This window comes from Lemur catta, chromosome X (assembly GCF_020740605.2).
Source record: "Lemur catta isolate mLemCat1 chromosome X, mLemCat1.pri, whole genome shotgun sequence".
Lineage (NCBI taxonomy): Eukaryota > Metazoa > Chordata > Mammalia > Primates > Lemuridae > Lemur > Lemur catta.
In genome coordinates, this window is record NC_059155.1 from 35,322,163 (window position 1) to 35,344,960 (window position 22,798).

At 40.1% G+C, this 22,798-nt stretch overlaps 1 protein-coding gene across 3 annotated transcripts in view; it reads left to right on the forward strand.

The window, feature by feature from the left end:
- Window positions 1-17,867, forward strand: part of SLC9A6 (solute carrier family 9 member A6) — a 55,319-nt gene extending 37,452 nt beyond the window's left edge. For 2 of the 3 annotated variants that reach the window (XM_045538830.1, XM_045538831.1), the window contains 4 exons: window positions 2,992-3,022; window positions 5,296-5,375; window positions 11,468-11,573; window positions 15,177-17,867. In XM_045538830.1, the coding sequence (XP_045394786.1) occupies window positions 2,992-3,022; window positions 5,296-5,375; window positions 11,468-11,573; window positions 15,177-15,449 (490 nt within the window). In that variant the 3' untranslated portion in view covers window positions 15,450-17,867. Of the gene's footprint in view, window positions 1-1,719; window positions 1,810-2,991; window positions 3,023-5,295; window positions 5,376-11,467; window positions 11,574-15,176 lie in introns of all 3 variants that reach the window. The other variant, XM_045538832.1, reaches the window with a different exon arrangement.
- Window positions 17,868-22,798: the final 4,931 nt, after the last annotated feature.

Consider the following 22,798-nt stretch of genomic DNA (forward strand, 5'->3'; position numbering starts at 1 on the left):
AAGACAGACTAAGCTAGTAAATAAATGAACCTGACAATTTTAGGTGGTATTAAATGCTGTGCTAGCAATCAAGCAAGGTACTGTGATAGTGACTGGGGTGGGGGTACATTGTATATAAGGAGGTCAGGGAAGGTCTCTCTAAGAGATTACCTTTGAACTCAGTTTACCTGAATGACAAGATATGGCTAGATGGCTAGTTAAACAATGATCAGGAAGAAGAGCTGTCCAGGCAGAGGGAAGAGCAAGTGCAAAGGTCCTGAGGCAGGAACAGACTTGGCCTGTTTAATGAACAGGAAAACTCACATAGCTAGAGTGTAGTGATTGAAGGGTAGCTAGGAAATGAGGTGGACAAGATCCTATGGGGGTTAGGAGTCTGCAAACTTTTACTGAAAAGGGCCAGATTGTAAATTTTTAGGCTTGGCAGGCCATACAGTCTCTGTCTCAGCTACTCAACTACTCTAGGATGAAAGCAGCCATAGATAATATATAAATTAACTGGTGTGGTTGTGTTCCAATAAAACTTTATTTACAAAAGCGGCAGGGACGCTAGATGTGGCCTGGGGGCTGTAGTTTGTGGCCCCCTGCTATGGGGTCTTGTAGGACATGGTAAGGAGTTTGGATTTTAAAATACAATTGGAAATCTTGGAGGATTTTACAGTGACACTGAACTCATTTACAGTGTAAAAAGGTCACTCTAGCTGTCGTGTGGACAATGGATTCTCAGTAAATTAGAACTAGCCAGCTATTCCTGTGTCCTTTCACATATTGTGACAGTCACATTTGGCTCCCTATCATTTACTTCACATGCTTTGTACTTTTCTGTTTCTGAGCCTTTGCTCATACTGTTCCCTCTACCTGAAATGCTCTTTCACTCCCAGTAAATGACAGAGCTAAATGCCTCCTCCTTTTCCCCCTGTTCTTTTCTCTTGTAACCGCCCTTCTGTTGGTGTAACTTTGGATCTCCCCATTATAGCACTTATTTGTTCAGCCTTGTAATATTGTTGCAAGAGCTGAGTCAGACACTCTTTTAAGATCTTCCGATACATTTTCTCATTTAATCCTTGCAGCAACTCTGTGTGGTGGGTATTAGCCCCATTTTCCAGGTGATAAAATTACAGTTCATAGAGCTACATAACTTGCTAGAAAGCAGCCGAGCCCAGATTAGAAGCCAGCATCCCCTGATAGCAAGCCCTTAGGGATTAAGCTCTAGTTGTGTCTGTTTCCCCCACTAGGCTGTGAGCTCCTTGAGGGCAAGGGTCGTGTGTAATTCATGTCTATGCCCTGTGCCTAGTGCAGTGCCTGGCAAATAATAAGTGCTGTATAAATGTTTATTATATGGAATTGGCTTCTTCTGATAATGTACCATCTGAGTGTTAAAAATGTGCTATCTGCAAGACCACTAGATGTCACTTGAGATGCATAAATGTGGTTATTAGAGTTTAATGTGACTGAGAAAATATTAAACAGCTCCTGGCCATTTTAACAAAGGTAAAAAAAAAGTCTTTCTTTGAATTATGAATCTGGTCATGGCCATATGTTTTCAAGTACTTGACCATGAATCCCTTGCCTTCTAGATGTGGTCTTGCATCATTTTTTTCCCTTCAGTGTTATTCATATTCTGAGATGCTACTGCTACAGCTGCTTATGCCGCTATTTTTTCTGTGTTGTCTGTAGTAGTTAACTTAATCGATAAACATTTGAGCACCTATTGTGTGTCAGGTACAGTTCTAGACTCTGGGGATACAGAGATGAATTGAGACATGGCCTTTACCCTCAAGGAGCTCACAGTCTTTTTGGGGAGACTGACAGGTAAATAACCGTACTCTACTGTGCTAAATATTATAATAAAGGACAAGAAAGTACTGCAAATATACAGAGGAAAAATGATTTTGCTTGAAGGCATCATAGAATGGTTACTTTGGAACTTGAAAAATGAGTAGAAAAGAATGAGGGCAAGCACATTTCAGCTAGAGGGAACAGCATGAGCAAAGGCATGGAGGCTTGGAAGAGGATAGGGATTTGGGGAGGGGGTAGGTGGGTATGGCTACTGTAGGGTATGTAGAGGAGAGTGATGGGAAATGAGGGTGGTAAGGTAGGTTGGAGTGGGGCAGGGAGTCGGGGGGCGCTAGTTTGTAGAGAGTCTTGACTGCCTGTCACACAAAGGACTTCAGACTCAGCCCTCTGGGTTGCAAGCCACTCTCAGAGTCTTTTGTCAAGGGAATAACCCAGCGAGTTCTGTGCTGTTGACAGCTGACTCTAGGGGAGAGCCTGGCAGCTGGGAAACCTTCCAGGACAGACCCCATGAGTCGGGGTGAGGGCTGTGCTTGAGCAATTTGGGATAGAAAGGAGAGAAGACCTAATAGACAATGTAGAGGAAAAATGAGCAGAGTTGATTAGTGTTCCTGTTTAGGGGATAGAGAGGAGTCAAAGAGAACTTCTTAATGAAGCTTGTCCCTGGGATATGGAAAGCAGGAATTTTAAGTAGATAAAAAAGTATTGTGAAGAACCAAGGCTAATGTCTAGCCATTTGCCTATGAAAAACCTGTAATTGGACCCTCTCTTCAGTCATTATAATAGAATGTTGCCATGAGAGCTGCGAGGCCCAAAAACATGCAACTCCCTCCTGGAATTGCCAGCCTTGTTTTTGGTACTACCCAGCAGTTCTTACTCAGCAACAGGGGCAATTTTGCTCTCCCAGCCTCTGCTTAGAGTGGACTTATATCAGAGACGAAAATGCTATGCTTCTGAGATGGGTAAATGGGATTGCAGGAAGAGAATCATTAGTACACCCTGCTTGCCTTAGAATCCAATCTGTTGCTAAGGAAAGTAGCAGAAGCCAAAAATCTACATCAACAACCATAAAGAAACAAGAAAACATGAACCGTTCCATAGCTTCTGTGTTGAGAAAAGTAGTTGCCTAACAATGTACATATGTGAATAGACCTTTTTTTGGCTTTGAAATCTCATTTGCTCTTTGTGTTTCTCCTTTAGGGTTGGTGTTGATTCAGACCAAGAACATTTGGTAAATATGCATTTGTTTTGTTCCTGGCATTTCTGTCGAATGTGCAGTCGTTTGGAAAGAAAACAATCTACTGTAGACTTCGTGCCACTATTCAGATCCTGTCTTATTTGCCTCAGCTTTTAACTGACATCATTCCTGGCTTTTCTCACTGTTCCATAGGGACAAAAGCAAATTTTCGACAGTGTGTGGTTATCAAGGGTGACAGCTTTCATATCTGTGGGCCACCCTGGGCTTTTGCCACAGAGGAGAGCAGGCTCTTAAGCACTGCTGGCTTTTCAAGTGACTCCTCTGGCACAGGGAGCCTTTTTCCACTTTGGTTTGCGCATGAAGGCCTGTCTCTGATGTAAGCCCCACTCCAGCTGCTCTTCCTGTGTAACTTTCAAATTGGATGACCAGCAGCTGCCCTTGAGAACTGCCTGGAAGCTTTTGAATCTTCAATCAGTCTTCCCTGCCTGTTCAGCGGAATGCACTTTCTTACCCTGTCCATCAGCCTTGGCCACATTGTCTTACTTTTTTCCTTCTATGTGTCAGTTTCTCAGTTGTTCCTATGAACCTGAGCCTGTTGGACTGAGTGCAGTGTAACTTACTGCCCTCTCTAGACTCACCACCCTTTTCTGGTATTTTCCATCCATTTTTCAATAGTTTCTGAGTACCACTGAATACTCTGTACTCGACATTAGATGAGAAATCACAGACATTAGGTTTTTGAAGATGGAAAGCATCTCTTTCAAAACACAATTCTTTTTCTTGTCTGAAACAAGCCCTGGTATATTTGTCTTCAGGGTGTGTGTGTTTTTTTTTTTTTTAGATTCTCAGATTCATTTCCTAAATGCTAATTTTGTTAGCTATTGGGTGATGAATGCAAATGTATATATATATGATATAGTAAGTACTTGTCTCTTTGTGGCCAGAGCCTGAAAATAGAATTCCATGGGCTTGAAATATTTGTACAAACCAAGCTGGATAAATTCCCGTGATACCAAGCTGCTGGGGTAGCATCCAAGGGGTAATAGTTCCTCAGTGTCAAAATAAGAATAAAGTTAATTATACAGCTCCAAAGACAAATGCGTGGGAGCATAAGTCTCCACCAGCTGTGTCACCTCAGAGGATAAATGGAAATGGAGTGACAGGGAGAGAGCCAGGTGAGTGAGTACCAGTTGTGACATACGGAACAAAAGGCCATTTTTCCCTTGACTTCAAAACCCTATGGACTTCTTGAGTATGCCATTTACTTAATATTTTGAGTGCCCACTAGGAAGCACAGAGGAACATTATAGTAAGTATGGAGTGTGTGAGGGGTAGGTATACAGGTGTTCATGTGGTGAGGGACTGGTGACATTTAGAGATGAGCTGCTCTTCGAGAAGTGGAGGCACACAAAACTACGCCTAGTGTCGTAAAAGGAAACACAGAAGGTGTTCTCGGCTCTTGTAAGCCCTTACAGCGTTCCCGAACAGTTTTATGTTGTCTATGTGTTGGTACATGTTGAGGAAAAGAGCAGTTTATTTTGAGGATTAGGAAGGAACCAAAACCCAGAATCTAAACACTGCGCTTTTAGAAAAGAAAACCGTGGAACCGTAGAACATTAGCACTGGAAAGGGCCTTACAGATTCTCTAACCCTCAGATTTTATACGTGAAGAAATTCAGGCCCAGAGAGGGAAAGGGACTTGTCCAAACTAGTTAATGTCAGTGAGCCGGGACTGGAACCAGATCACCCAACTGCCCAAGTGCTGACGGTACCATATTACAAATAAGGACACAGTTTATATTTTTGGAAGCTATTTTAGAAGATGCCTGCTTGCTGTGTTAGTTTTCCCTCCTAGCCAGTCAGGCTTACCATGAAATTTCCTACTTGTTTTCATTTGCTAGTGTTCTAGGAACACAGTAGCAGCTTTGAAGGTGCCAGTAAGTCTTGAGGCCCATGACAACTCCCAAAGATAGGGGTGTTGATGTGATGTTCCCTGCTTGAGGTCCTATTATGTTGGATGTATGAGTCTATCAGGTTTAGGAAATGAATTATCCCACATTGATTTTTTTAAATGACAATAGATTCATGAGTTAGCAAGCAGCCTGAGTAATAGAGGTGTTCAGAAAAGCATTGCAATTTCTTCTTCCAAAGCTGCAATATACAAACTATTAAATTTCTAATGTTACCTGTGTTGGAGAGTATCTTGTATGTAGTAGCCTCTATTTCTGATTCTACAAAGGAATGGCTCAAAATCAATGTGTTTGTGTCCTTGTGTATGTATTGATTTCTGTATTATTTGTCTGCAGGGTATTCCTGAAAATGAAAGGAGAACTACGAAAGCAGAGAGTGCTTGGCTCTTCCGGATATGGTACAACTTTGATCATAAGTATCCTTAATTAAGGAAAAAAATGATAATGTGGACATGGATAATTACAGTTTAATGGAACAACTGTTTTGGCTGCTTCCTTCACGAAGTGGAATATAAAGCCTACCTTTAGTCTTCCCTTTCCTCATCAGTGTTGTGGAGAAGGAAACCCACGCAAATGAATTCCTCTGCAAACCCATGAAACTGTAGGGACTGGTAATTGCAGAAGCTGGCTGTGTGGAGGGAATCAAAAGCTCAAAATGACATACTTCCTTTGCTATATAGGTTTATTTATTGAGCAAACTTTAATATTTGTTGACCGTTAGCTAATTTAATGAATCTTGTAAAAGGTATTTGTTAGCTCTTGTCGGTGTACTTGTTAGGGTGAAAAAGGAAAGGCTGCCCTAGGAAAAAGCATGAGAATGAAATAAAAATGCAGTAATGTTAGATACCACGATGTCTGGCGGTATGCCTTTTTTGCCCTGACCTTTCCAAAGACTGAGAGATCCTCCTCTCCATTCAGAATGCCATAGTAGCTAATGTTTTCATTATTTGCCAAATTTCTTTCTTGTCCTGTTGTGAGTCTTCTTCATAGCTGTACTTTGAGTAGTACTGATATCCTATAACCTCTTTAAATCATGCCTTTTAAAAAACATCTTATCACTATTAAATTAATTTCTTATTTGAAAATTGAACTAGAAAAAGGAGCCATGGAGTTCTTTCAGGCTAAGATATATCAGTACATAATCAAAAACTTGGTTTATGTTCTACTGAAGCAAATTCGAGACAACCATGTAAAATTTTCTTTCCTTGCTTTCAACCTTCTGATCAAAGCCTTGTATATTTAAGAAAAATGCACTTGATGCTTAGGATTAGAAGCTGCTCCTTAACCATATTCTGTTTACTAGATTTTTGCGTTCACTTTTGCAAGTACTTCAAAGTTAAATTACTGTATGGAAACAAGAATGCAAGCATATCTGTGGTATTAAGACTCCCATTAGGGAGAGAGAGCCTGGCTTTTTAAAATTGTTTAAAGATTATGTCATTGCTTTTGGCTTCATTGTCAGCATTTTGGACATAAGCCACTCTCATATCCCTTGGGGCTTTTTCATTCCTCTGATTTAACAAAAAAATTTTAGTGTTTTCTGCATAAAATGTTTTATACATTTTTTGCATAACATACAAAACAAATGATCCTAATGTAGAGAAAGAGTACAATACTGACTTATTTTTGAGTTTATTCTTATGTTAATAGAAGTAAACACCAAGACTTGTTTGACTCAGTACTACTGTATTAAATACTACTCAACTAAGACCTGATCTTTTTTATTTTTTATTTTTTATTTTTATTTTTTAGAGACAGAGTTTCACTCTGTTGTCCAGGCTGGAGTGCAGTGGCACATTCATAGCTTGCTGCAGCCTCGAACTCCTGGGCTCAAGTGATCCTCCCTCCACAGCCTCCCAAGTAGCTGGGACTATAGGCACACACCACCATACCTGGCTAATTTTTAAAATGTTTTTACAGAGACAGGGTGTCGCTATGTTGCCCAGACTGGTCTTGAACCCATGGCCTCAAGCAATCCTCCTGCCTCTAGTTTCCCAAAGCACTGGGATTACAGGTGTGAGCTATCGCACCCCGCCAAGACCTGATCATTTCAATACCTTGGTAGAATCAATTATTCATCATTCTAGATTTCAGTTCTTTGGGCAGCCAGATTGTTTGTTATAATTGAGATATAACTTGAATACAATAAAGTATATGAATCTTTAGTGTACAGCTTAATGAATTTTGAACTATGTCTACACCTGTGTGCCTACCAACCATATAAAGATGTATATAAACATTTCTAGCACTCCAGAAGGTGCCCTGTGTTCCCTTGCAGTCAGTAACACCTTCCCCATTCCCTCCACCCTCTACAAGGGGGTAACCACCATTCCCATCAACATGGATTAGTTTTACCTGTTTTTTGATCTTAGTACAAATGGAAGCACATATTATGTATTTTTGTGTGTCTTGCTTCTTTCATTCAACATTTTCTGTGTAATTTATCCATATTGTTGCATGTATCAGTAATTCATTCTTTGTTATCACTGTGTGGTGTTCCACAGTATGAATATACTACAGGGTTTTAGGTTTTGTTGTTTTGTTTTCTGTTTGTTTGTTTGTTTTTTTTTTGACAGAGTCTCACTCTGTCGCCCAGACTAGAGTGCCGTGCATCATAGCTCACTGCAACCTAAAACTCCTGGGCTTAAGTGATCCTTCTGACACAGCCGCCAGAGTAGCTGGGTCTACAGGTGCATACCACCAGGCCTGGCTAATTTTCTTTTATTCTTCGTAGAGGTGGGGTCTCACTTTTGCTCTGGATTTTGTTTTTGACCAGTCTATTCTTAATAAACATTTAGGTTGTTTCCTGCTTTTGGCTATTACAAATGAAGCTAGACATTTGTGAATATATATCCTTTGGTGGACGTAAGCACTCATTTATCTTGGGTATATACCAAGGAGTAGAATTTAGGGCAAGTGTATGTTTAGCTTTAAGAGATACTGCCAAACAGTTTTTTCCAGAGTGGTTGTAACCAGTTTGATTTGTTGTAACCAATTTAGTGAATTCATCATCGCCCCCACCAGCAAGTTAAGGGAGTTCTGGTTGTTCCACATCTCCACAAAAACTTGGTATTTTTCAGCCTTTTACATTTTAGGCATTTTGATGGGTGTGTAGTGATATCTCAGGTGGTTTAATTTGCATTTCTCTGATGACCAGTAAGGCCAAGCACCCCTCTATCGTATGTTTTTTGGCCATTTGGCTATCCTCTTTTGTGAAGTGTGTCTGTTCAGGTCTTTGTCCATTATTTAACCGAGGTGTCGTTTCTTTTTCTTGTTGATTTATATTTCTTTGTATATTCCTGAATTGGGTTTTTTGTTGATTATATGTATTGTATCTTCCCTCAGTCTTTAGCTTGCCCTTTCATTTTCTTAATCCTGTTTTTTGAAGAATAGAAGTTTTTCATTTTAATGAAGTCTATTTTATTAATCTTTTCTTTCATGGTTAGTGTTTTCTGTATCTTAAGAAATCTTTTATGTCCCAAGGTCATGAAGATATTTTCTTATGTTTTCTTTAGAAGTGTGATTGTTTTAGCTATCACATTTAAGTCTTTGATCCATTACAAATTAATTTTTATGTATGGTGTGAGATAGGGGTCAAGATCTACTTTTTGCCCATATGGATATCCAATTGATTCAGTGCTGTTTATTGAAAATACTATCTTTACCCTACTGAATTGCAGTGGAATCTTTGTCATAAATCACTTGGCCATGTAAGTGGGGATCAGTTTCTGGAGTCTCTTTTGTATTCTGTTTCTCTATTTTTATATCAATACCAAACTCTCTTAATTACTATACTTTATAATAAGTCTTGCTATCAAGTAGAGTAAATAAATGTTCTAAGTTTGGTCTTCTCCAGCATTGCCTTGGCTATTTTAGGTGCTTTGCATTTTCCTTTAAATTTTAGAAATAGCTTGTGAGTTTATACACAGGCACGAAAAGTAACTGCTGGCAATTTTATTGGGTTTGTATTAAATCTATAAATGAATTTGGAGAGAAATGGTATCTTAATAATATTGAGACTTCCGATTCATGAACACAGTATATCACTCCATTTATTTAGGTCTTTTAAAATGTCTCTCATTAATGTTTTGTGTTTTTAGTGTACAGTTCTTGTACATCTTTCATTAGATTTATCCCTAAGTATTTGATGGTTTTGGTGCTATTGCAAATGGTTTTTATTTTCTACTTTGTTGTGTGTGTATATATATAGAATAAATAAATAATATATATATATATATATATATATAGAAAGCCTATACACACACACATACAAATTGGATTTTTCTTTACATGTATTGTGTCCAGCAATCTTGCTAAGTTCACTTACTATTATTTCTAATAGTTTGTAGATTCTTTTTGATTTTCTTTATACACAAAATGATCTGTGAATAATGATGTGTTATTTTTTCTTTTCCAATCCCTTGTATTTCTTTTTTGTGTCTCATTACACTGGCCGGACTTCTCCAGTGCAGTGATGATACTAGACCTTCTTTCTTTTTCCTGACCTCAGGGGGAAATTCTTTCAATATTTCACCATGAAGTATGACATTAGCTATAGGTTTTTGGAGATATCCATTAGCAGGTTAAGAATGTTCCTTTTTATTTCTAGTCTCCTGAGAGTTTTTATCATGAGTTTTTATCTGTTGTAAGTTTTTACTATCAGATGCTTTTTCTGCATTGAGATGATCATGTGTTTATTTTTTTCTGCTTTAATCTGTTGTTACACTGATTTTCATTGATTGTTTGAATGTTAAATCAGTCTTGCATTACTAGAATAAAGTTCACTTGGTCATGACATATTATCCTTTGTGTATGTCACTGGATTTAATTTACTAATATTTTGTGTCTGATATTTGTATCTGTTTTCATGAGAGATAATTGGCTTGTGATTTTTTTTTTGTAATGTCCTTGTCAGGTTTCTATAACAAGATTACACTGGCTTTATAAAATGAGTTGGAAAGTATACCTTCATTTTCTGTTCCCTGAAGGAGTTTGTATTAAATTGGTATTGTTTTTCTTTAAATGCTGGAAAGATTTTACCAGTGAAGCCATCTGGACCTGGAGGTTTCTGTAAGGGGAGGTTTTGAGTTTCTTTAATATATAGGACTATTCAGATTTTCTTTTTTTTCTTTTGTCAGTGTTTGGTAAGTTTTTTAAGAAATTCATTTTTGTAGAGTCAAACACCAAGACTTGTTACCCTCAGTACTACCCTATTCAGCACCACAAGACTAAGGCCTGCTTATTTCTGTACTTAAAATACTAGTAGAATTCATCTTTCTGGTTTTTCAGTGGCTTTATGTTTGGCCAGATGTTTTATAACATGTGTTTGTATCAAGTGCTTTAATCTTTACTTAAAATTTATTAATACAATATAGAAATTCATGAAATTTTCTCTGACTTCTTCATTTTTAACTTACAACAACCTTAGGTTCTCATTTTAGAAAGTGGGGAATATGATAAATGTGTCTGTCCCTTTCTCTCTGCTTTTTCTTGTGATTCCCTCTTTTTTCTTCTGAGTATCATGTAGCATTTATTTTTATTCTTTGGAGAAGAAATGAATACTGAAATGAGAGTCTATGATAGAGGAGCTCATGATAGGTAGTTTTTAAAAATGTCTTGAGAATTGACTTTTCTTTCCTCTTTATGGCTTTGTAAGAAAAGAATCAACCTGATACTGAAGTTTCAACTTAGCATGCAAGAGGCCAACTGACTCTACAGTAAAGGATTAAAACTGTTTTTGTTACTGTATTCTCCTACTGGAATATTTAATCTCCTCTCTGGCCATTGTTATTGTTTACTTTCTTTTCTTTTTATTTTTTGAGACAGAGTCTTGCTCTGTTGTGCAGGCTAAAGTGCCGTGGCATCAGCCTAGCTCACAGCAACCTCAAGCGTCTGGGCTCAAGCAATCCTCCTGCCTCAGCCTCCTGAGTAGTTGGGACTACAGGCACGCCCCACCACGCCTGGCTAATTTTTCTATTTTTAGTAGAGACGGGGTCTCGCTCTTGCTCAGACTGTTCTCAAACTCCTGAGCTCAAGCTATCTTCCTGCCTTGGCCTCCCAGAGTGCCAGGACTACAGGCGTGAGCCACCGTGCCTGGCCTATTGTTGTTCACTTTCTCCCTTATCTCCTTTAGTGCTAAATTTACAGTGATTTGTGTCCCTTTTGACTTTAGTAAAGTCAGAAAAGCAATATGATGTAGTGGAAAGGGTATAAGAGTTGAGATCAAACCGGTCTGGGTTAGCAGATTTACTTAATTGTGTGACTTTAGGCAGGTCATTGACCTCCCTGAGCCTCAGTTTCCATGTCTGTGAAGTAGAGATGATATTAATAATAAAATCTTCCTTTACTATCTCACTGCCATAATGTGATGATGAAATGAGACCACATATGTGAAAGTCCTTTGCTGTCCTCTGAAGTGGTTAGCACGCTGTGACAGTGATTATTATCAAATGAATTGTTCTTTTAAATTTGTAAAGAAAGGCACACAGCTCTTCCTTAACCAGCGCAGCTATCTGAAGCCTCTGCTGACTCACAGTGGCCCTCCTCTGACCACAACACTCCCTGCCTGCTGTGGCCCCATCGCCAGGTGCCTAACCAGCCCCCAGGCTTACGAAGTAAGTTGGTTTATCCTGAAACTTAATTCTTCAGTAAATTAAATGTATCTGTTGTATGGATAGATTACTGGTTTTGTTTTCTTTTTACTTTCGTTTTGTGTTTTGCCTTTGAGCTATAAAATCCACGAGAAGGAATTTAAGCATGTTTTGCTCAACCAGAAAATACACTGAAATCTATAAATATAATTCACAGCATTTGAAAACAGATATAGAATAGTGCCTCATCCCACTGTGGATGATTTTAGTAAATAATGCTATTTCTGTGCTGGCTTTCATTTATTTGCAGTATGTGTCCTGAACTCAGTACTAAATGTGTATGTTTTCACCTACAAATTAGAGTTGTCACAGTTACAATTGAGAGGATTATAAAACAATTTTTGATGCCTCTAAAGTACAACAGATGGTCTATTATTTCACACCTATCAACTTTTGGATGTTAGGGGAAGTTTATCTGCCTCTGTTCCACATTGCTGGGAGGCATGAGCATATCTAGATAGAATCTAGATTCCATATTTTTCCTCAGCTACCAATATATGATTGGTGATTTAGTAAATATTGCAACTAAGGAAAAAATGACAGATATGTTAAACAGCCTTTATTTTTAAATGTGAAGATTTTTATTTTTAGTTTTCAAGAGTTTTTTTTTTTTTAAAAAAAAAAAACCTTTGATTCTAAATCAACCCTTCAGAAATAATCTATGGCATCAAATAGGTAGGATCCCCTGTTAACAAAGCCCATCAGTTTTGACTACTCAGATGCAACACTTAGAACCTTGGGTGGAGAGGAGAAGCTGTGGTGAAACAGTGTAGACATGCACACCCCCCTCCAGTTCCCCATGACCTCCTCTGTGGCATGTGAGAGCAGATCCTACAAGAAATGGACGGGGAAGAGTAGGTAGAGTGGGGGTGGCATCTGGGCCAGGGAGGAGCACCCTAGAGCTTTGTGTTATGTTGAGTCAGTGCACATTTCTGATAGACTGTGCCGGTGCAGTGGAGAGAGCACCCCATGTTCCCTTCCACATTGCCCAGGCTCCCCTCTCAAGCACAGTCTGCATTTCTACCATGCCCTGTTAGCCCATGTGAATCTGCGCAGAGGGGTCAGCCAGCTCTGTTGGTTCAGGCAGTGAGGTTCTGCTCTTAGATTCCAGAGACCCACTTGTCATCACCAAAAGCTAAAAGAGGTCCACAACTGTGTGTCCTGTGAAATGTAGCAAAACACAATATACCATTGTATGAATTTCCTAGAGATGCTATAACAAAGTACCACAAACTGAATGGCTGAAACAACAAAAATGTATTATCTCACAGTTCTGGAGGCTAGATGCCTGAGGTCTAAGTGTTGGAAGGATTGGTTCCTTCTAGGGCTGTGAGGGAGAATCTCCTCCAGGCCTTTCTCTTAGCGTCTGGTTTGCTGATGGTCTTTGGCATTCCTTATAGATGCATCACCCCAGTCTCTGTCTTCATCTTCACATGATGTTTTCCTTGTGGGTGTGTCTATCTCTGTGTCCAAACTTCCCCTACTCATAAGGACAACAGGCATATTGAATCAGGGTCCACCTTATTTCCAAATAAGGTCACCATCACAGGTGCTGGGAGTTAAGACGTCAACATTGTTGGGGGGGTATAATTTAACCCATAACAACTGCCAAACTAAATTTTTTATAATATTTTTGTTAACTACTTTTTTAAGTTATAAAACTAACATGCTTATGGCCAAATATTCAAACAGGATGGAATGTACAAAGTAAAAAATAAAAGTCACCTTCCTCTCATCTATATTCCTCAGAGGCAGTCTTTATTACAGGTTCACTGTGGATACTTCCTGCTATATTTTATCGACACAAACTTATATGTGTATGTATAGCTGTCACTGTTTTACACAAATGGGATCATAATAGGTATATCATCCCATTAATTGCTTTTTTCAATGATGGATATCATGGGTATCTTTCCATGTGAGTATGTTAGATCTATTACTTTCTCTTTTTCATCACTATATAGTATTCTGTTTCATAGCTAAATCAAAATTGATGTATTCAATCTCTTATGGATAGACATTTCAGTTGTTTCCCTTTTTTTGGATATTACAAACAATACTTAAAAGTGAATATCCTTTTATATACAAATTTGCCTAAGTATATAAAAGTATGTAGAGTAGATTTTAAAGGTAAAATTGCTAGGTGAAAGCCATATGCATTTTAAAATTTGATAGATATTACCCCAAACCTCAAACTTAATGAAGACATTAGAATGTGCTGACGAGCCCCTGCTGCCCTGTGAAGGAGCCACAGAGCTTTGTTGTATTGTTGAATTGAGTGATAGAAACTAGTTAGATTTACTGTTATAAATAGATTAGACAGGAAGGAGTTTTGGCTGGTTGGTGGCTATGGGTTTGTTTGTTTTTTAATTCACATGTTTTTGTCTTTGAGTATTTAAGGAAATTTCTAGCAACAGCAAATTAAATTGTTTTTTAGATTTTGTCTAATAATCTCAGTCTATTTGATGATCTTAGACAAGTTTAAATTTTTCAAACACACACAGGATTTAGAAAGCTGGAGAATCAAGTTCATCAGCACGTAAGATGTTTCTATTAGCTCTGCTTCCCTCAAGGAATATTCATCACAGATTTCTTTTTTTTGCTAAATCAGTGTGAATATTTACAATCATTCTTTCTCTTTACATTAGAAAAAATGACTTCTTCTGATTTTTAAAAGTCATATGTACTCATTATAATCAAATCTCAGATAGTATAGAAGCACATAAAGAAAATAAAATTTACTAGCAACATTATCATGCAGAGCTATCATCATTCTGTTGAATGCCCCTCCAGACTCTTCTATGCACACATACATTTTTTATTTACCAAAATGGGACTACATATTCTTGTCTCTTTTCCCTTTTATAGACTTTATTTAAGTACACAATTTTGGCCACAGCATTTCCATTAGAAGCAGAGCTTATGGAGCTGGGACATAAGCATGTAGTGAGGGCTTGATAGAGTTCTCTGTGCCCCAAACTGTGTTAGGTGGCTGGACAACATAGCACTTACTCTTGTGTCATAACCGCGTGTGTATCAGTCTTCTCCCACCCCCAGCCCCGCCACTGGACTCTGAACCCCTTGAGGATAGATCAGTACACATGTGGTTATGGTTCAGAGCTAAGTACTACTACAGGGAGAGGGTCAAGTACAGGATGCTGTGAGAGCACACAGGAGGAACACCTAACCTAGTCCTGGAGGATCAAGGAAGACTTGTTATGAAGGGGCTAGTCATGTGGCGGGGGGTGGGGGTGGGGGTGGAGGTGTCAGCATGAAGAAGGACCTGGAAGTAAGAGGAAGCACGAGAGATCTGGGCAGCTGTCAGCACTTGAGTCTGGCTGGCACACAATGGGGTGTTGGGGTGGGAGAGGCAGATTGTGACAGGAGATGAAGCTGAAGGGGCCAAGTCACACTGTGTCTTTTAAGCCAAGGTAAGGACTTTAGGCTTTATCCTGAGGGCTACCACTGAGGGGTTTTAAATAGGGAGTCAGTCCTCTAAAATTGTCCCATTGGAAATGTTTCTTGAACTTCGTAACAATTCTGAAACCTTATTTTATTTGCATTTAGAACCAGGAACAATTGAAAGATGATGATTCTGATCTCATTCTCAATGATGGCGATATCAGTTTGACCTATGGGGATTCTACTGTGAACACTGAATCGGCAACATCCAGCGCCCCTAGGAGATTTATGGGAAACAGTTCTGAAGATGCCTTGGATCGGGAGCTTGCATTTGGGGACCATGAACTGGTCATTCGAGGAACACGCCTGGTTCTTCCTATGGATGATTCTGAACCCCCGTTAAATTTGTTAGATAATACAAGACATGGGCCAGCCTAAGCTTATTAATACTCACTTAGTGATTTGTAAAATTTGCACATGTGATTGTGAAGAAATTTGTACTACCTAAAAGTCCCAGTGCATGTCTCTGAATGTGTAAGCTATATAAATGCTATTTATATGGCATAGAAAGAATATAAATATCCTGTACAAGGCAGATTGTGAACAAACTATTCTTTTAAGTTTTACTGGCTGCACTTATGTAGACTGGGTCTCTTTTAGAAAGTTCCTTTCACAGTGATGTTGTGTGTTCTGTTAGCTTTATGTCTCAGTTAAAGCATAAAAAGTGACGGATTTTCTCTTTCTTATATTTACCTGACACTTAACCAGAGTACCAAGTTCTTGTGATGTGAATTAATTTTTTTTTGTGGTTGGGGAGGGAAGAGGGAATGTTATTTCCTTGGGAACCCCAGGAGGAGAGGTTCCTTTGTTGGGAAACTTTTGTTGATTGCTGCTGCCTTTGTCGTGACCTTTTTCTTTCTCTTTTCTCTGGTGACCTGTTGTGGTGCAAGGAGCTGATGGCATTTTGATCTTGCCCCATTCAGGTTGGGGAGTGAAGTGTGGGGGCCCTTTTTCCCCCTTGCTGTGAAAGAACAGATTCATTGACTACAGTACACGGCTGTTCAGAAAAGAAGGCTGCAGATGACTTCCAAGACCTTATTTCTTTTCTTGCAGACCAAGACCACAAAAGGAGTCGCATCCAGCTGGCTTAGCCAAAGTACAGGTGTATATAGTTCAGGGTACTCGCTATAGATTCGAAGGGGCCGGGGCGGGCAGAGAGGGGGCAGAGGGCAAGAAGAGGGTAAAGAGAATGGTGGTTTCAGAGATCTCTCTTCCCAAATATGTACATATTCTATACCAGATAAGTTTAAATGAGAAATTTAATTGCTGCTTACTTTTTGATCATGTACTTTATCTGTATAGCAAGCTTTGTCGTCCGAAGTTTTTATATCAATTTAAATCGCTGCTCTTTAGCAGCCAAACAGGAGCAAAATGTAAAATTTTTGAACTTACTGTATCTGATTGTCCTTTGTTAGTCTGTAGTTGATGTTAAAAGTTAATTTATGAATCCATGATCGTTCCACACTACACCAAAGTTGGTTGTAAGAGAAATAGAATGCTCTGGAGCACTTATTGTAAGGTGGCCTCTTCGTGTGCAGTTGGTGTAGTCGTGTTCATTTTCGTGTTACTTTTTAATATTAAATACCTAAGCTGCCATGTGTTTTTTTACAGTTTTCAAGGAAGAGCACAGAACAATTTCTCTTTTCATATTTGGAGTGTGAAAGTGGATTCTATTTTATAATGCTGACAATACCTAAAGATGCATTGGCTGCTTGGAATGGGAATACTTTTTGATGTTGATTCTGACCTGTTAATGTTTCAGAAGAAAAATATAAACTCTTTTGGATTTTTTTCCTCAGGTCTGAGTAGCATTGCCTTAAATCTTACCCAATGAGAAAATTGGTTTATTTATGTGATGTTCAAATTTTCCAGTGAAAAATATCCTTCCAAACAAAGCATGTACTTACTCTCCAAAAGGTTTCTGTGCTGTTGCAAACACTCCTTGATATTTTAAGGGAATTTTAATGTTGTACCCTTTAGTGGCAGCTTTGACTGTTGGCATAGCCATTTGTTATGTAGTGGTAGTGACTTTCCTGCTATGCAGGAATCCCTCCCGTGAAGTGTACGTTTTATATGATGTGTGCCTCTTCATGCAGTAAATAATTTCTTGTTAATGTATGTTTGAGGGACTTGAATGTCAGCGTCATTTACCCACGAAGTTATTCAAGTTGTAAAAGGTTATACAATAATTTAACAACTACCTTTTTTATTCTGTCCGGTTACTGAACTCACTTTATGTAAATACTTAGCATGACAAATTCAGTAACTCGTCTGTTTCAGCATGCATAAGACTTTTCATTAGGAAAACTGATAAAGCTTGAGTCAACTAAATCTGCCTTCGTACTTTATCAAAGGGGAACCAAGCCTGCTGTGCTCACATCAGCATCTGGAAGATTTTTCTCTCCTCTAATCTGTATACACATCTCTAAGCAAAGAAGAGAAAACATACGCTGCTCAGACACCTTTTGGTTTTAGGCACCTGAATGAACTTTGATGAAGTACAGTCTGAGTTACTGTCATACACAAGTAGAACTGCTCTTGGACTTGTTTTTCTGTTGTTTGTGGAACCTACACGTTTGAATGACTTGAACGTTGCATCTTTTAAAGTTATTTTTTAAGGTTTCTTGGCATTTATCCTAGTTGTCCATGTTTGGCAATGTGCTGTTAAAGTAATAGACTTTTAATCTTTATGTATTTTTTTTTGTTTTCCCTTGGAGTACTTGGACAGATGTTATAGTGGTTTCTTTTAGGAAAATCTGTCATTAAAAAAATTATAGCCTTGCAAATAACCACTCATCGTATTTGAGTCACAGTTTATGCCAGTGAGACGTAAAGAGTGCTGACTTCATTTATTTTTCTACCTATATGCCTACTGGAAAAAGGGGAAGACTGATGTTTTAAAAAGAAACAAACAGAACTTAACTTATGGGGTGGCAAATTTTTGGTGCTTATGTGTAAGGATGGATGTATTTGCTTATAGTCACAATTGGACCATTTAGGAAATATGACTCAAAGCAGTCACATTCTGTTACATTGATTTGTAGCCTGTTAGCTCCGTGATGGATGGTGCCATGAAAACGTTAGTTCTGTTATATGGGGAGAGTAAATTCTGTATCCAGTTAGGTAGAAAGGCAGTTCCAAGTTTGGTTGAAAGCATGATCACACAAAAATCCTTCTTCCAGGATAAAGATACATCTCTGTTTTTGTACTTGAGAAGCTTTGTAGGTTAGAGTTTGCTGACAGCAACTTTGTCTAGTGTAGCAGTGGCGCCTGCCGCACTGGCTGTTGTGTTTTGTTGCCATCTGCTCCAGCTTCCCTGTTCAAGGCCCAGTGAGAGACACCGGTGGGGAGGCCCACACACAGGCTCTTTTCTGGAACCAACCTGTGTTTTCTAATTCACCACGCAAAACCCTATATTAGATGTGAGCGTGTACATTTGTTTACCTGACTCAGTGCAGGAGTATAAGGAGATGAAAGTATAGATGTTTTGACATAATCAGAAAGTCCTTGTCAGGAAGTATGCCACACAGATGATGTAGTATGAGGCCTGAAAATACATCAGGAGTGATAACAATAGTAGTTCCCATTTTTCGAGCCCCTCTTAGGTACGGGTAATATGCATATGAGATCTTTTTTAATCTAAATTTTAATTTAATCTTATTCATGCTGTGAGGGTATGTTCTATTATCCTCATTACACAGATGAGGAAACTGTCGTAGCTAGTAAGTGACAGAGCCAGGACTCAAATCCAGTCTGACTCCAAAGTTCAGATTCTTAGGTGCTCTATTGGCTCCAAAGGCAAGTGTGTGCTAATTTATCTTGGGTATAACTAGGAGGAAGATGAAGAGAATTGCAGATCTGTAGCCTGCTGCCACCATCTGCTTGTCATCAGGCCAGGCTAGAGCATGAATTCTCACCTCTGTCCCTCCATTTGCTGCACTGTGGACTGCCAAACACGAGTTCCCCTGGTTGGGAGGGTTATAGCATTCGTAGCTAACGGCCTTCCTGTGCCCTGTCAAGGCCTCGGGCAAGCAGCCAGGGTAGCAGCATTCCTTCACGCTCTGCCTCCCAACATTTTCACCAAGGGGGGCTGGCTTTCATGGCAGCCTGTGGCCCTGAATGATGGCTTTGTGTCCACACAGTTTGGTGTAGTAGGAAAAGCTCAGGCTTTGGAGTTACACAGACCTGGGTTCAAACCCAGGCTCTGCTACTTGCTTGTTGAGTGATGTTGGCCAGTTACTTGACTTCGCTGAACCTTTCCATTTTCTTAGTTGTGAAGTTAACTCATTCAAGAGATATCTGAATACTTACTTTGTACACACAGTGGAGATAGCAGCAAATAACTAAACAGCCCCAGCTGTCATGAAGAATATTCTACAGGAGATACTGACAGCTATCTCATGGGGTTCTTAGGAATCGTCGCATGAGAAAGTCTGATTGCCTACTTGCCTTCCAGTAGGGGGATAGCTATCCTAAGGAATCAACAAATGACAGTAAATATGGTAATCATAAGTGCTATGGTAGGAAAGTGCAGGACGCTATGAGAGGGTGCTGTGATCTCGTGGTACAGGGACTGGGCAAGGTTTTCCTGGTAAGGTGCTGTTAAGCTTAGACCTCAAGAGTACGTCAAGGGTCAGCAGGGTGTAGGGGAGTGAGGATGAGGAGCATTCCAGGCAGAGAGAACAGTTGACCTATAATGGATATTCACACAACCTTCATTCAGTCAAATAGTTACTGAGTGATAGACACACCATGTGCTATGCTCTATTGTATACATACAGTGAGGAATGACAGATGTGGGTCACCCTCGCAGCACTTAGGCATTAGTGGGGAAGACAGCAAGTAGCCAACACTTATATAAGTACAAGCATAATGAAGAGCACCTTGAACCAAAACCTGTCCCCCACAACTCCCTTCCCCTCCCCACTGTCCCACTGGATTTCTTAGGGCAAGTTCACTCCTCTCCTCTGTGTTGCTGTCTTTAGACATTTGAAAAGAGGAGCTCTTCTCTGAGTCTGTCCCCAGGCTAAACAACCCGGTTCTCTTTCTATCTTCAGGACATCTTCCAGAAGTCCGTTGTTCCAGACACTTTTATAAATATGCCTGAGACCACACTAACTTTGTTTCAGTGGCTGCATGACGCCCAGCGCATCACAATCAGTGGGCCTGCTGTCAACGGAGAGTCAGGGCCAGCACGCTGCCCTTGCGGCGCTTACATTCCAGTTGGGCAAGGCAGACCATAAATAAACGCTCACACAAACTAATTAAAGGTTGGGATAGGCGACAAATCGGAACTGCAATAGAGAGTGATGGGCATGAGGAGGTGGGGCCGGTGTGGGAGGGACAGTCTGGAGGCCGTGCTTGAGAGGTAACATTAAAACCAAGATCTGAAAGGGCCAGTCAGGCAGAGAACAGGGGAAGAGCAGTGAAAAGATCTGGCTTAGCGTCAATGCTCAATGAATGTCTGTCGAAAAGGAGTGGGACACTCTCCTGCCCTTTATTTCTTTGGATCCTGAAGGCCAGCATGGCGGAGTGGAAGCAACAGGCTGACAGTCAAGAGGCCAGAGGCCTAGCCCTGCCTGTCACTGGGCACTTTTCAGAAGCCATTTAAACCTCTCTGAGCCTGTTTTTTCCTTTATAAAATGATGACAGTTCACTGATTCAGTAACCATTTATTGAGCTATTACCATGTGCCAGGCACTGTGGTAGGTACTGGATTATGGTTACAGCCCCAAGTAGCTGCCAGGCCCGTTAGGGGGATCAGATGAAGTGATGTACATTGAGACATTTTGATTGGGATCCAAAAGGCCCTTCAAACGCAGGTTGAGTATTCTGTAAGGTTTTGCTGATGAGCTGCTATTTGAATAAAATATGGAAAACTCTTTGCAGACCACGGAGCTACTCTGGGCTACTTTCCTTCGGAATCTCTAGTTCAGCAAGTTGGAGGTGCCCCAAGTGGTTGCCATGGTGAAAACTGAACTCAGAGCTGGCTTAGCTGGGGCTGTCATGGCTGGAGCCTGAACTCCGTAAGACCTGACAATTTCTGGCTGATTCTGCCGAGTCAAAGAACCCTTCTCCTTACCATGAACCCATATTGCAATTGTAGCTTGAGGAGTCCTGTCCTCCGTGTCCCAGTTGAACAGCAGGTTGGCTCATTTTCCACTTGGTGCTGTCTGGCGGGCACAGGTCCCACTAAAGAGATGCAGCTTAATGGTGCAAGTTATTTCTCTTGCAATGATGGAAAAATGTATTGAAAGCTCTATGAGCACTTCTTGGAAACAAGGTTTAATTTCTCCAGATTTGTTGGAACTGAAGTGCCTCGCTGTGTGTTTAAATACTAATCCTACAAAAATTGCTTGAGAAATATTCAATTCTTGGTTGCTTTGGGAGTCACGAGGCTTTATTGCATGATTTTTTTTGTTGTTGTTCATTTGAATTTCTTATACAGCTGTGTTCCCATGTGGACGAGGCAAAAAACATGTGAGCTGTTTTTTCATCTGAACAATCTGGAAGATTTCTGTCAGATAATGGAAGTTGCCTGTTTTTTCAATCTTAGAACTGGTTTAGTGTGAGAAAGCAAGATAATGGCAATTGGATGCCCTGATTGTGCGACCAAATTGTTTTTTTTTTAACACTTTCTTGAAACTCAACAACCAAAATTCCATTTTCTAAGGGGAACCAAGAGGTTGATATTTAAACACTCCACCCAAACAATATTTTACTTACTAACTTCCAGTCATTAGACACCGAGTACCTCACCTGAGCTGAACCCCGGGCCAGGCAATGGGGACACAGAGGTGGCTAAATTGCGGTTTTAATCTCAAAAAGACTGCAGCCAAGTAGGTAAGAGCATCTCAATTGTGTGAAAACCATTAGGATGGGGCTGCTATATGGAATTCAGGTCTCTCACCTGTTGCTGCCTTTTGTTGGCAGAATAATGATTCCTCCAAGATGTCCACACCCTGATCCCTGGAACCTGTATGTTGGGTTACGTGGCAAACATAATCAAGTATGTAGAAGGAATTAAGGTTGTTAATCAGATGACCTTGAGATGGGGAGAGTATCCTAGATCATACAAGTGGACCCAATCTAATCACACAGGCCCTTACAATTGGAGAAGAACCTTCCCTGGTTGTGGTCAGAGAAAGAGATGTGACAACAGAAGCAGGGTCAGCAAGATGCTACGTTGCTGGCTTTGAAGATAGAGGAAAGGGGCCTCTAGCAGTTGAAAAAGGAGAGAGAATGGGTTCTCCCCTAGAGCTTGCCAAAGGAACACAGCCCCACTGTCACCTTAATTTTAGCCCAGTGGGATCCTTGTCAGTTGTCCTACCTACAGAAGCATCAGGTAACAAGTGGATATTGGTTTAAGCCACTAAGTTTGTGGTGATTTGTATGGCAGCAACAGGAGACTAACACACTGCCTTTGAGGGAGCGAGTATTGTCTCTGCTACTATTTAGTTCTGAGTGTCTGCTTTGAGCCAGGCACTGTGCATGGTGCTATGGATACAGAACTGAGCAAGACCCAGAGTTCACAGTCTGGGGCAGGATCAGGAGGCTGGAGGAAGCCCTGCCATTGCTATGGCATTAAACTATTAGTATCTTTAACCAGCACTTTCACTTCACTTGCTGGTGTAAGGAATTTTCCTAGGCCACCAGGCCCAACTACATTGCCAGGGAGCGGCAGTGCACAGGAACACATGATCGTATTGGGGTTTTGGAAAGATCAC